Source organism: Anastrepha ludens, chromosome 6 (genome assembly GCF_028408465.1).
Source record: "Anastrepha ludens isolate Willacy chromosome 6, idAnaLude1.1, whole genome shotgun sequence".
NCBI lineage: Eukaryota > Metazoa > Arthropoda > Insecta > Diptera > Tephritidae > Anastrepha > Anastrepha ludens.
The window spans coordinates 127,299,847-127,313,129 of record NC_071502.1 but is presented as its reverse complement, the minus strand read 5'-3'; the positions used below and the strand labels follow the sequence as shown (position 1 = coordinate 127,313,129).

The 13,283-nt window shown below is 36.5% G+C and overlaps 2 protein-coding genes across 6 annotated transcripts; one reads left to right on the top strand and one right to left on the bottom strand.

Moving 5' to 3' along the window:
* Nucleotides 1-2,013: 2,013 nt before the first annotated feature.
* LOC128868350 (tetraspanin-11) lies at nt 2,014-5,103 on the top strand. Its single transcript, XM_054110344.1, has 2 exons — nt 2,014-2,974; nt 3,918-5,103. The coding sequence occupies exons 1-2, from the start codon at nt 2,918-2,920 to the stop codon at nt 4,935-4,937; spliced, it is 1,077 nt and encodes a 358-aa protein (XP_053966319.1). The 5' UTR covers nt 2,014-2,917; the 3' UTR covers nt 4,938-5,103.
* Nucleotides 3,917-11,367, bottom strand: LOC128868344 (uncharacterized). Of its 5 annotated transcripts, none has more exons than XR_008455100.1 (11): nt 11,159-11,366; nt 9,746-11,088; nt 9,567-9,678; nt 7,214-9,510; nt 6,572-7,147; nt 6,071-6,502; nt 5,897-6,016; nt 5,605-5,828; nt 5,059-5,537; nt 4,424-4,996; nt 3,917-4,336 (listed from the first exon to the last, which is right to left on the bottom strand). XR_008455100.1 is itself a non-coding variant. In XM_054110329.1 (9 exons), the coding sequence occupies exons 2-9, from the start codon at nt 11,045-11,047 to the stop codon at nt 5,231-5,233; spliced, it is 5,370 nt and encodes a 1,789-aa protein (XP_053966304.1). In that variant the 5' UTR covers nt 11,048-11,088; nt 11,159-11,366; the 3' UTR covers nt 5,026-5,230. The 5 variants fall into 5 exon arrangements, 2 of the variants coding, with proteins under 2 accessions (XP_053966304.1, XP_053966305.1); XR_008455099.1 differs by having other exon boundaries at nt 3,917-4,818; nt 4,883-4,996; XR_008455098.1 differs by having other exon boundaries at nt 3,917-4,996.
* Nucleotides 11,368-13,283: the final 1,916 nt, after the last annotated feature.

Below are 13,283 nucleotides of genomic sequence, written 5' to 3'. Positions count from 1 at the left end.
ATTAAAATCGACTATTGATATGGATTATGATGTTGTTAACGGATATATAAAGATCATTCGTGAAGTAGAAAATGCTTCTCTTTAGGGTCACTGACCATATGACACTATCAGTTTTTCATATGCCCACTCATGCCCAATGCCCCTACCATGCCGAACCAGTCTGTTTCCTGGCCCTGTCGTTAGAGGGCCTGTAACTTCACTGCACCTCTCAGAGTTTTGAGTCACCTCCACACCTCGCTTGTTCCGACTGAATACAATATTCTGCCAAAATGAGTTCGATTTATCTTGGTGTTCTTTAGCAAAATCTAACTTCGTTTACTGTTCTCCTTTAATATAATAATAATACGCCACCTTTACTACTGAAACATTCGGATTACGTTCCTTTCAAAGCGTAAAGGCTTTATCGTTGTTTATGTACAATTTTGTAAGTTTATGTACATTAGAATTATCCCGACTATATGGCCAATTTCCCGCAAAGTTTTATATAATAAATACGGTTTTAATATTAGTTTATCACTTCGAACAAAATTTCTAAGCCGCGAAACATTGAAAAACACTTTTTTCATTAATGTTCGTTAATTATTATATTATAAATGTGTCAGTGAATTTGCCAAATGCCATAAAAATATACCAGGTACCCAACGCCTAAGGACGGAAAAACTAAATACGTTCGTGGACGCTGCGAGAAACATTTTTGTATGCAGTACGATAATATTTATCGAATAAAAGACGTTGTAGGGTTTGCAATTATTTTTTAGTACTTGTATTTATATTTGTACAATGGCGATTTTAAGAGTTGTTTCTATTTCTTATTTAAAACAAAGTAGAGAGAAAACCATCAAATTTTTAATTAATTTTTTAGTTTAAAAAATATATATCTACTTATGAAATGAACTGAATATGCGTTTTTAAATTATATTCAACTCTAATTTCATTAACGTAATCAACAACCACAAGAAAATTCTTTAATTGTAGTTGTTTTTTATATATGCTCTTATCTTCCAGGTTATTGACGGTGTGGCAAAAAAATTAACTCATTGTCGCCGGGCTTTTTCAACTCAGAACATTTAAAAACTCATTCATCGCTTTATTGTAAGCAATACATAAAAAAATGGTAGCTTTCAAAATGCAAAGCATCCGCGCTTGTTTAACACGTTCGCGGACGTGAATGCTATAGCATTCATTTTTATAGTGATGCGAAATGACACGAATGCTACAGCATTCAAATTTTAAAGCCAAGGTTTGTTCATTTAATTTCATGGATATCACATTCATTGGATATTACAACTAGTTTCAAAAATAATTGCCTGTCTATTTTTGCAGCTCCCTGAAATTTTTAGTGTCCGCGAACGTGTTAATTAAATTATTGTTGCACCTAAACCATCTATTGATATGGATATCCATGGTTTGGGCACTTCATTTTTTACGATTTTCTGATTAGTGTAACATTAAATTGCCATTACTAACCAAGAGCATACATACCTATGCATATGTTAAGTACAGCAAGTAAAAAAGTTTTGGTACCGTAAGTTCTTTACAACATTCGCATTGTCTCATGCCATTTTTTCCTCTATTTTGCATAAAAATATAGTTAATACCACAAAAATGCCACATTTCTAAACTTAATATAACATAAAAAATAGCCAAATTTTCAAAAAAAATTCGAACTCTTATTTCGGTTTATTTATTTCTGGGGCAAGAAAGTGCAAGTTTGAAGTTGCCGAAATTTTCCGTTGATTTTTAATTTTTTTGCTGATGGAAGAAAATGCAGAGACCCTCGCCGAAAAATTTATTGAAAATCAAGGGAAATTCTCAACAATTCATACTTGCACTTTGTTACACTTGTAAAAAATTCAAAAATTCTGTTTAAAACTTTGTTTCATGAGGCTTTTAATTAAACTGGAAACTATACTAAAATTAACGAAGTGGAGCATTGTAAAAGAAAAATTTTTCTGACTGACTGTATGAATGTATATACATACATGTTTTGGTTTGTTTACTCTAGAATTTACAGCATATACATAGTTGGTTAATGTTCTGAAATCTCTACTTTTATGCATTTGAAACAATGTTCACTTTTATCATTTTTTAAACCCTATATGACTCTCCCAAATGCTCCATATCGCAACGCAGGCGCAGAAAACTTAAAAATACCATTATGAGAGAAATGTGAGTGGCGGAAGAGAGTAGAGCGTTAAGATACACATTATAGTGGATCATTTGGAGAAAACAGAACCTGCAAGCATATTTGTAAGTTTGTAGGCCACCAATAATAACTCTTGGCTAGAGCGAAGGTACGTGCTCCCAGCTATATATGTATGTACATTTGTAGCTGATCTATGAAGCTTATCCAAACAGTTGTTGCGCTTTGTGTGTACTTGCCACCAGTCAAACTACACTCGCCAAAGCAGTTTTATTTAGTAGACGCACTACGACGGATCGTTTTTTTTTTTTAGATGTGATTAACGTTGATTGTGCAAGGGTTGGATTTAATTGAAAACACAATTACATAAACTAACGATAAATAGCACTCGGAAAAAATTAAAGAACAAATGGTTGGTTCATGCTAATATATTGAAGATAAGATTCTATAGCTTTGAACTCAACATTGCGTGCACAATTTTACTGGCGAAGCAGCGTCGATTCTTTAATTGAACTCTTTTAACTCGAATCAACAAATTTAATGCGCCGCGGCATTGCAGCAACCGCCGCCACCGACACTATTATCATTGCCATTATTAGGACTATCATTATTGGGATTAGAAATTATCATTTGAAGTGGCAAATGGCTCAATGTTATTGAGAAAGGAAGTATAAGCAAAGCCATCGACATATACATACATATAAACATTATTGACTACCTCAATTTTACTATTTACGAGATCCACCAAAAAGTAAATAAAACAAATAGTGAACAATGACACGCTTGTTCAAACACAAAGTTTTGCTCAATTGCTGCAATCTTCTTTTTTTGGTAAGCCAAATTTTTTTTATCTCAAAATATTTACTCGTATTTATACATAAATCTATAAATTTTTTTAATTTTGCATACATTAAAATTTATCTACATATACATATGTACATATTTGATTTGGTCTATGACGTACTAGATTTGAATAAAGTTTGTTTGTTTTCACAGCACAGTGGTTCAAAAAATGAAGGACTCTAAAAAAATATTTCTGTTTCCGTAGCATTCAAATATTTGTTTAATAGGAATTTTGGGTGGTTGTTGTTGTTGTAGCAGCATACACATTCCCCATAAATGCACGGGAGTGCTACTAGAGTGACAGTCCTTGACCTGATATAAATCCCGACCGTTCCGGTAACGTAGAGCCGACTGTCATGGGCAGTAATTGCTTTCGCTTAATCAAACAACTTGATCAAGTAAACTATGTTTATATATTTCAACCAGAAGTTATTTCATCTTGTGTTAGCATTTTTAATGAGCAAAATTAGTCCATACATATATTTTAAAAAAGATCCCACGGTGCATCTGCTAGTCCAAACGATTTTCGGTGTTGTACGTTATGCTTCGTTGCTTATATAAAACAAATTTTTTGTTTCCTTTGTTGATGGTGGATTTGGCGTTAGGTTTATTTTCGAGTTTTTATCTACCTTTAATGAAAATATTTTTTACTAACAGTTACACTTTTGCACTTTCTATGTTGCTACGCTCATAGTAATTACCATACACCAAGGCAAAATAAAAACAAAGCACATCTGCATTCTTATTGAACAATTGATGGTTTCACATTGGCCACAGCGAGATTGTAATCAAAAATTTGTTTGAGTGCATTCCGCGATATTAGTAATATAATAAATGTCATTAAACATAATTTAATTTTTTTACAGTTTTGAAAAATTAATCCTAAATAAAGTTTAATCAATTGCATTTCTTTTTCTTTTTTTTGTTGCAGCTCTGTGGAATGACGCTCATCGTTTCCGGTTTCTATTTGTTCACCGATTCCAAGCGCATCCTACTTTCCCGCTTGTTGGCTGCCACTAGTGAGAAACTCAACAACTTACCTCAGCCCTTGTTCTACTACATCTCGGTTGGTCTGACTGTGGCCGGCTTGGTGGCAGTGCTCGCCGCTATAACCGGCTTTTGGGCGTCCTGTCTACACACTTACTGTTGTCTCAGTTTATATTTCCTCGCTGTGGTCGTCTTGCTCTTAGCCGAGTCAATGGTCTGCCTGGCCATCACTTTGTGGCCCCACTGCCTGGGCATCAGCTTGGATGAGTCTAAAATGGTAAAGACCCTGCAGGGCAACTATGGTGTTCCCGGTAAAGAACAGTTCACCATTGCCATGGACTTGGCACAAGCACGTTTCGGTTGCTGCGGAATGAATAGCGACATCAATTATGATACCTCTCTCTGGAAGTTGCAACGATATGGTCAACGTGAGTGGGTAGTACCACTCACCTGTTGCATCTTGACAAATGCCAATGAGAAGATGTCCTACTTGGATCCAAAGCCAGTGAATGAATCACAGTGTCAAATGTTACAGAAATCTGATTTTGTCGAACATCGCCATACAGCGCCTTGCCTCACTTATTTGGACAACTGGTATCGCGAGCAATATGTGCTGTTTTTGTGCGCCAGTCTTATTGTTGCCATTGTGGAATTTTGTGTATTGCTATCCATAATTGTGAATTGCACAAAAATAGGTAGCAAACATTTTATGGTAGAGAAATCAGCAGAGTTGCGAAATGTGCGCGATAAAAGGCGCCAAACCTTGGTGGAGAATATTTACAAGAAGGATATGGAGTTGCGGACGGTAAATGCCACTTTCGGAGGCAATGAGGATAGCATATTTTCTGAAGATTTAAAAGAGATATATATTCAACCACGTAATCTGTACAAACAACGGCACAGCACCACCTTCAAACCAATTGCCAGTGACTGCAGTTCCCCGAAACGAAGTTACTTAATATAGGAAACAACCGCAAACATTTGTCTGTTCATCCGCTATGCCTCCCGGCACTGTGTGTGAGGCTGCAATATTTATAAATTAAAATCTCTCGTACTTTGTATAGTTGTTTTTTTACTACTCGTACCGTGAACAATAAAATAATACCAAAGTGTATACAAGTACACATACATATATAGGCATTTACAATTAAATCGAGTTCTAATTTCCAAAGATTTACGCACTCAAAAACAAAAATCACTGTATCACCACTGAATACCACGAAAATACTTCATGTTAGTGATTAATAATTTTGAGTGTTAGTCCTCATCTTCAGAACTCTCTGCCGGTTTGACAATGCGCCGTCGCCGCTGAATCTTAGCAACTGATTTGAATTCCTTACTTCTACGTCTCCGTTCCTTTAAAATGCGCTCAGCTCGTTCCAGTGGGCATACAGTTTGGTCATGTAACTCTATTGATCCTTCATCATCTTCATTTACTACAAAAGAATCGCAAACGTATTGAGATTCTTCTAAAGGCGCAGCTTGTGAATATATTTGACTTTGATCATTAAACTCGCGAAAGGCGGGAATTTTGAAAGCGCCACGCGGTAAATGTTTTGGACTTCTACAATACAAGAAGACTTATCACATTTTTAATTTCAGAAAATTCAAATGTGTCAAATTAAACATACTTAACCGATTGAAGATAGTACGCTTGCATCTGTGTTGATGTGGCTGCATTTTCGTCAAACGTCTCGGCTTCATCACTAGACACAATCATGGAATCTTTAACATATTGGCTACATGGCATTTGGCTGTATTCTTCACTTTCGTCATCCCTGCTAAATATAGCTTGAGTATCAACGAAGTCATGCAAACGACGACTTTGTCGTTGCAGGCGCCTACGGCGAATGGGCTGCAGAAGCATGTTTTAATTATTTCAATATTTGGGAAGATAATTTTCTTAAAATAAGTGTGGGTTACTTTTTGGGTTTCAGCGATCTCTTCGCCATCCGTTTCACACGAGGAAATATTATTACGGGTGTTAGATGGATCTGTTTCAGAATCTTTGGCACTTGAATTCGAGTCTATTATACGCATGGGCTAAAAAATAAAACCGAAATTAAACTCCAGTACTCAGTAAACTTTTTCACCTACGATTTGTGTTTCTTTACATTCCGTTTCCGCCTTTATTGACTCGCTGGAATCACTGGAGGAAATTATTTTACGTTTGGATGTCTTAGATGAAATAATTAATGACTTTTCTTCGTTACAAACTGAGTTGATATGGTTAGCGTCGGATGAGGGCAATGCTCTGAAAAGTTGATTCTCTGCGCTTTTGTACACATATTTCGAAAAATTCATACGATTTTCTCTTTGATGGTATTCAAGTTGAATTGGTTTTATGAGTTTTTTGGAATTTAATACCGTTGAAATATTTTCATTTTCTTTTTGATTCGAGTGGATAGGTGAAGTAGGGTTTAAAATTATATCATCATCGAAATTCGTCTGCGAAGTAGAAACAATACCAGCTTCACCGAATGGAATTCTTTTGTGAACTTTTGACGGAGTAAATGCAGAATCGTTGAGCTAGAAAATGGAATTAAAATTAAACTCAAGTACAAGACTAATAAGTAATGTGTTAACTATTTAATTTACGATTTGAGTGTCTTTAAATTCTTCGCAATCCGTTTCTAATCCTCCATCAGCTTTCAGGTCTACCTCGCTGGAATCACTTGATGAAATTAATTTACGTTTCATTGCCTTCAATGGAATGATTAATGTATCATCGTCACAGATTTGTACTGGGTTCACATTGTTAGCGACGGATGAGGATAATGCTTTAAGAAGTTGATTTTTGGCGAAAGTCACGCTCTGCTTTATATGTTCCGGCAAGTTGCTACGTTTTCGTACATTTTGCAAGTACATTTCGTACAGATTTGGTGATCTTTGACAATGTTCCGGTTCAGTTAGAAGCTTTCCTGGTGGTGTTTCAGGTCTATTTGAATCCAATACTGTCAAATTATGCTTGTTATTTAGCATTGATGATGTATTTGAAAGAGTTGTTAATAAGTTCGAGGTACTGTTGCATTCATTTTGACTTGAGTAAAGCGGTGAATTAGGGTTTGGAATTTCATCATCATCGATTTTTTGTTTCGAATTGGAAACAATGTCCTCATTACATAATGAAACTATTTTACAGACTTTTGACTGAACGGTTTTACAATCGTTGAGCTAGAGAATTAAATTAAAATTAAACTCAAGTACATTACAAATATATAACACGTTAATTTCAATTACGATTTGAGTTTCTTTAAATTCGTCGCACTCCATTTCTGACCCTTCATTAGCTTTCATGTCCAATCCACTGAAGGAAAACGATTTACTTTTAGATGTGTTATGTGGGATAAGTGAATTTTCTTCATTACAACTTTTAGCTGCTGCATTTTCCACGTACATTTCTAACATGTTTGGAGATTTTTCATATTGCTCTGTTTGAATCGGTAGTTTCACTTGTGGTATTGCCGATATGTTGGAATTCGATTCGCTTAAATTAGGTTTTGCACTTGTAGCTGATGGATTTGAAAACTTCTTCACTGCCTTCAGAGTCTTTATCAAATTCGAAGTATTCTCATTTTCTTTTTGACTTGCGCGATGTGCCAATTTAATGTTCGCTGATCGACCAAGAGAAATTCTTTCATTATCGATTTTAATTTTCTTAGTGAAGACAATTGCAGTTTCAGCAGTATTATCCTTTTGAGTTTCTTCAGGAAATGGTTCCAGAAACGCTTCTATGTCTACATCTAATTCACATAGGTAAGAATTTGTTGATGGAAGGGTTTGTTTGGACGAATTCTGCGTATCAACAACGGGTTTTTCATCAGAAAGTGTATCGGGTACGGATATTTCCCCGGTATAAGTACTTACTTCTTCAAGTACTCTGTCAGTTAACAAAGCTTTGGTATTCGTTAGGTCTTCTGTTTCAGAAACAAATATCACGTCCAAATCATCTTCTGCACTTTCATTTGACCCACTAAAACTTTTTTCCAGCCTCTTTAGTAAACTACCACCCTTCGAGTGGTTTTTTTCTTCAGATTTTCCAACTTGACGCTGGAATGCTTTTACTAGCGGTCCTTGCAAAGGGGTAGATTTGCTAGCCAATGGGGCATTCTTTGCGAAGTCACCCCAATGGCAGTTGCTTTGGAAAATGGTTTCAGAATCCATAGTGATGTCAGAAATATTGGTGTTTTGATAATTTTCTCTAACAGTTTCATATATCATTGATTCGGCATCATTTTTTAATGGCGAGTATGGAATAGGTATATTATTATCTTCTACCGGTTCAAGATATGGCGCTTTATAAAATTCTATTTTTTCTATTTCTTTTTGAATAAATTCAAAATTATCACACAGAATTCCCTGTGGCTCTAATCCGTTGAATATTGCATCGCAGGTCTCATTATATTCACTGGCGCTTACATCAAGAACGCTGGAAGGTATTTCACAGCGTTTCTTAACCATCTCTTCTATCTCTGCATCATCAACGAATATTTCTACCGCTAGTCGCGTGCCACCTAAAAGTTTTTCAATTATGCTATACAACTCTCTAACATGTTTTTCCTCCGCGGACATTTCGTCGTGTTCTGAGGCCAATAACTCCAAAACCTTCATTTTCTCTAAAGAATCACTCACTATAGATGGTTGGGCACGCAAAATGAAACGTTTTCCATCATTAGATACCTTTGGCGATTTTATTTGCTCTACTGGGTCGGTAATTACGTCCTTGGCCCGTAATAAAGGTGTATTTTTCTGCATTAGTTTATGTAGGTTGCGAAAACGTTGGGAGTTCAATATTACATTTCGATTAAACTGAGTTATAGGTGGTTTTTGAGTAAATGGATTTGACGCACACAATTGTGTATTTGTTGTCACTGGAGCTTCGAAGGCTTTAAAATATTCATCTATTTTGTTTAAACATTTTTCGACACTTTGCTGCGTCTCTAAATCAGGTGGAGGTGGGCTTGCCAATAGTAAACTAGGATTTTGGGTCGATTGCTGCTTGAAATAGGTTCGTAGATCTTGATTTTTTTTACTGTAATTGTCTTTCGTTTTTTGCTTAATTTTTCTAGTTTTGCGTTCATTATCATTTTTACATTTTACATCAATGCCTTTTTCATTTGGTACAGGTTTTATAAAGACATGAATTACTTTTGGATCTAACTCGGTGGGTACAAGCCGGGGCGAATTCTTATATAATGAATTACGTACTACCATTGACTGAAGTATTTTTGCATTAGTTTGATCCTTTTGCTCAAGCACACTCTTCAGGATTTGCTGTTCCCGTCCTTCGGTAACCAATATCACAACATTACCCTGTTTTTGTCGCCCTGTTCTACCAATTCGTTGAACGAAACGTTGAGGATTAGAAGTGTTAATGTCGAAGCACACAATCAGTTCCACCTCCCCAACATCAATGCCTTCTTCGCCGATAGATGTTGCTACAAGTATGTTATTTTTACCGCTACGAAAATCTTGCATAATTTGTATCTGCTCCTTTTGTGTAAGAGGGCGCAAAGAACCAGTAGTTGCGCCCTGACCTGACAGAGATAAGGTACAGTACACTCACAAATAAGAATTTTAACTTTGGACTAACCTACAAAATAACGTGGCTTTAACAATGGCACATGTTGCAGTAACAAGCGATATATCAGCATTACAGATTCTCTATATTCGCAAAAAACTATGGCACGGGAATCTGGATGAGCCTGTGTTGTGGAGATAAATATATAATTTTATATGCAATAAGATTATAAAAATTGCACTTTAACTCACCTGAAAATGTTCAAGTAAACAAATTCGGGCTTCTTCAAACTTCGGATGACCAAAGTCCAGATTATCGGGCAATTTAGCGATTTGCCCATTTGTCATTGGGTGTGTTGAAAATTCGAAAGGATTCGGGCCCAATTTGTCACGCAATCGATCTAACAAATGACGTATTCGAGGTTCCATATATACTACAAACTTATTTCGCCCTTCTTCATCTTCTTCGAAATAATTCAGGAACACGCGCATGCCGTGTCGTTCTAACAATTCAAGGGCGTGATACATACTAATACAAAACGAAAAATTTATTGAAACAGCCTTTTGCTCTGGATGCTGTTTGCTTCGACTTTGCTCACGAAATCGTTTCTGCTCGAACAATAGAAAATTACGTGTAATGTTCGCTAGCGACCCACCTAACACTTTCGCATCGACTAGCTGCCGAAGGTATGGATCTATTATCAGTAACACTTCGTCACGCAATGCCTTTAAATCTTCGCCAAGCGGTACAACAACTTTTTTCATATGACGCTTGTGAACATAAGGCAGCACATCGACCGACGTATCACAACGAACTTCAATGTGAGAAATTAAGAGATTATACACTACTTCTGCGACGTCCTCAATGGTACGCCCCGGTGTAGCAGATAGCGCTAAAACTCTAAAGTAGTTATTGCGTTGCTTTATAGCCTGAACAACTTCAATGTACGCGTATCGTCCCTTAGCACGGTGCGCTTCATCAACTACAATAAGTTTCACTTGGTCAAAAGGAAAATTAAGATCTTTCCGACGGGTACTAGATTCATCTACTCCATTAATATCCGATTGTACCACCTGTGGTGTAGCAAAGAAAACACGTTTTTCACTCCACAACTCTTTACGGCGGCAGCGCGGCAATCTGCCCGTTAACTCGACTGTATCTTCGTCAGCAAAAGGCATTACTCTTTGACAGGCCTTAATTTGCTGAGCCACTAGAGGACGAGTAGGTGCCATAAAAATGATCTTACTGGTCGGATACCACCGGTAAATATTGTACATAACAACCGCTGCTAAGAAAGTTTTACCAAGTCCGGTGGGCAATACGACTAGTGTGTTGTTGAATAGTGAGACCTTTACTATACTTAACTGATATGCACGTAGTGGCAAATTGCTGGGGTATAACCACGTATCGCCTACATTGTTGTCGAAGCCGGCGTGCTGTTCACCGGTGCAGAGTTGTGATTTATTTTGAGATGACAATGATGCAGCCAATATGTTATGCTGCTCGTCATCGTCCAATGTCAAATCACACCAATAATCAGATGAAACGGACATATCACCGGTGTCATCTACACTTGAGCGAAATTTTCCTTGTTCTGCATACCCAAAATAAGAATTTTTAAAAATATATGCACACTTTATGAGATGTATAGGTATATTACTAACAGAGTGCCTCTGCCCAGCAGCCGCTTTTAGCCAAAACTTCCTGATTAACACTTTAACTCTTCGACCTTTTTTATACTGTAATATTTTCTTGGGAAAATCGAACAATTTTTAAGAAGTCATGAAAGTAAGTTCTACAAACAAGGCATTTTTATAAAAGTTCTTTGTTTGGTTTTTGCTTCATTGGCTAGTCACCGAAAAATATTGCCAGATCAGTCACATATATGTGGTATAACTTAAAATAACGGATAGAGAAGGCGAAAATACTGTTACGAATTTCGTTACGTTAAAATCCAAATACATCTCTCAAAATAATTCCTCTAAGTTCGATCACTAGATTGTCAAATAAAAGACGCAAATTATGGCAACACAATTTACCTCCTTTATTACCTTTCGTTTACACATTCACGCCTAATTGAGTACTATAGATCGGGTCTTCTAAAAACAGTTCCTTTATTTTTCACGATTTTAACAGGTCTGACGTCAGGTCCATTATCAACACAAACAAAAGGAGGGGAAACTACGTGTTTGTGTAAATTCGGTGAATGGCTTGGTGATATTGTGATTTGTGAGATTTAAACTAACAAACCGTGTGTTGAATTGTGAAAGCAAAAATTAATATTAAGGCTTTAAATGCAAGAAAGTCTGTGTATGTGTCCTTTTGTTTGTTTATTCATGGCCTCTTACGACACAGCAAATTCGGAAGGTGCAACCATATATTCTATCATCCTTGCATGTGCTTAATAACTATGGTAATTTCTAACAGCTCGTGTCCTTTGACGAGATCTATCTCACCACCTACTTTCGCAATCAACGCGAATTCATGTTCTTGCTTTGGCATCTCATTCGAGAAGTTTCCCGCAGGGACGTGATTACCATTCGGAATTCACAGATCGTTGGTTCGAATCTCGGTGAAAGCAAAATTAATAAAAACATTTTTCTAATAGCGGTCGCCCCTCGGCAGGCAATGGCAAACCTCCGAGTGTATTTCTGCCATGAAAAAGCTCCTCATAAAAATATCTGCCGTTCGGAGTCGGCTTGAAACTGTAGGTCCCTCCATTTGTGGAACAACATCAAGACGCACACCACAAATAGGAGGAGGAGCTCGGCCAAACACCTAACAGAAGTGTACGCGCCAATTATTTATTTTTTTTTATTTTTATCCCGTAGAGAACAACTGCGTTCTTTTAGTTACATATTTACACAATACATCGGTTTGTGTGTGCATGTGTTTGGTTGTGTCTACACCATGTTGCCATTGATATTTTTGCTTACACATTTTATCACACATCCGCATTATCAGTTGCAATTTTTCATTGTTTAATAAACCAAAGCCAAAACCCAAAGCCAACCTAACATTATTCAACATTGTGTTTAAGTTATTTTAACTAAAATAAAAATATTTCTAAGTTTATTTTTTAAATGATTTCGAAATGTACTGTTTGGCAACACTGTGTGGTTGTCAGCTTACACGGTTCTACAGGAATTTTAAAAAATCCTGCGATAAAATCTACAATAGCACGATACGGAACGGAAGTAATTTTTCATTTACATGGGGCTCTCATTAGTTTGACGTAACAACTGACAGCAGACTGCGTTTACGTCGGTGACTGTTTGCAGCATTAGCTAGAACGGGAAAATCTATAAACGAAAATTGATTAAGCCTAGTCTTTTCTCTACTGCTCTTACTGAATTAATTTAAATCCCATTTGTTTCCCGCATTTAATTTGATATCATAAAAATTTGCGGGATACAAAATTCTTCCTCTTCAAACAGTTGTCATTTTCGCCGCACTTGCCGTATGGCAAAATTAGCAAGTTTTTGGTTTTTACAGAGAACGTAATTCAAATGAATTCATATGAATCTACGTTCTCTGGTTTTTATACATACCGCCATAGCGTACGGCTCCTTCGACCCAAATACCGTAGTCTATTTTGCTGTCAATAAAATTCGTTTCTGCAACGTTGTTTGTTATTTTCTGTTCTGACAAAACTCAATTGTCTAATATGACAAAAACAAAGTAGCTTTTTCCGGAAGGTGGCGCCTTCTATTTGTTATTTTCTGTTCTGACACAACTCAATTGTCTAATTTTACAAAAACAAAGTCGCTCTTTCCGGAAGGTGGCGCT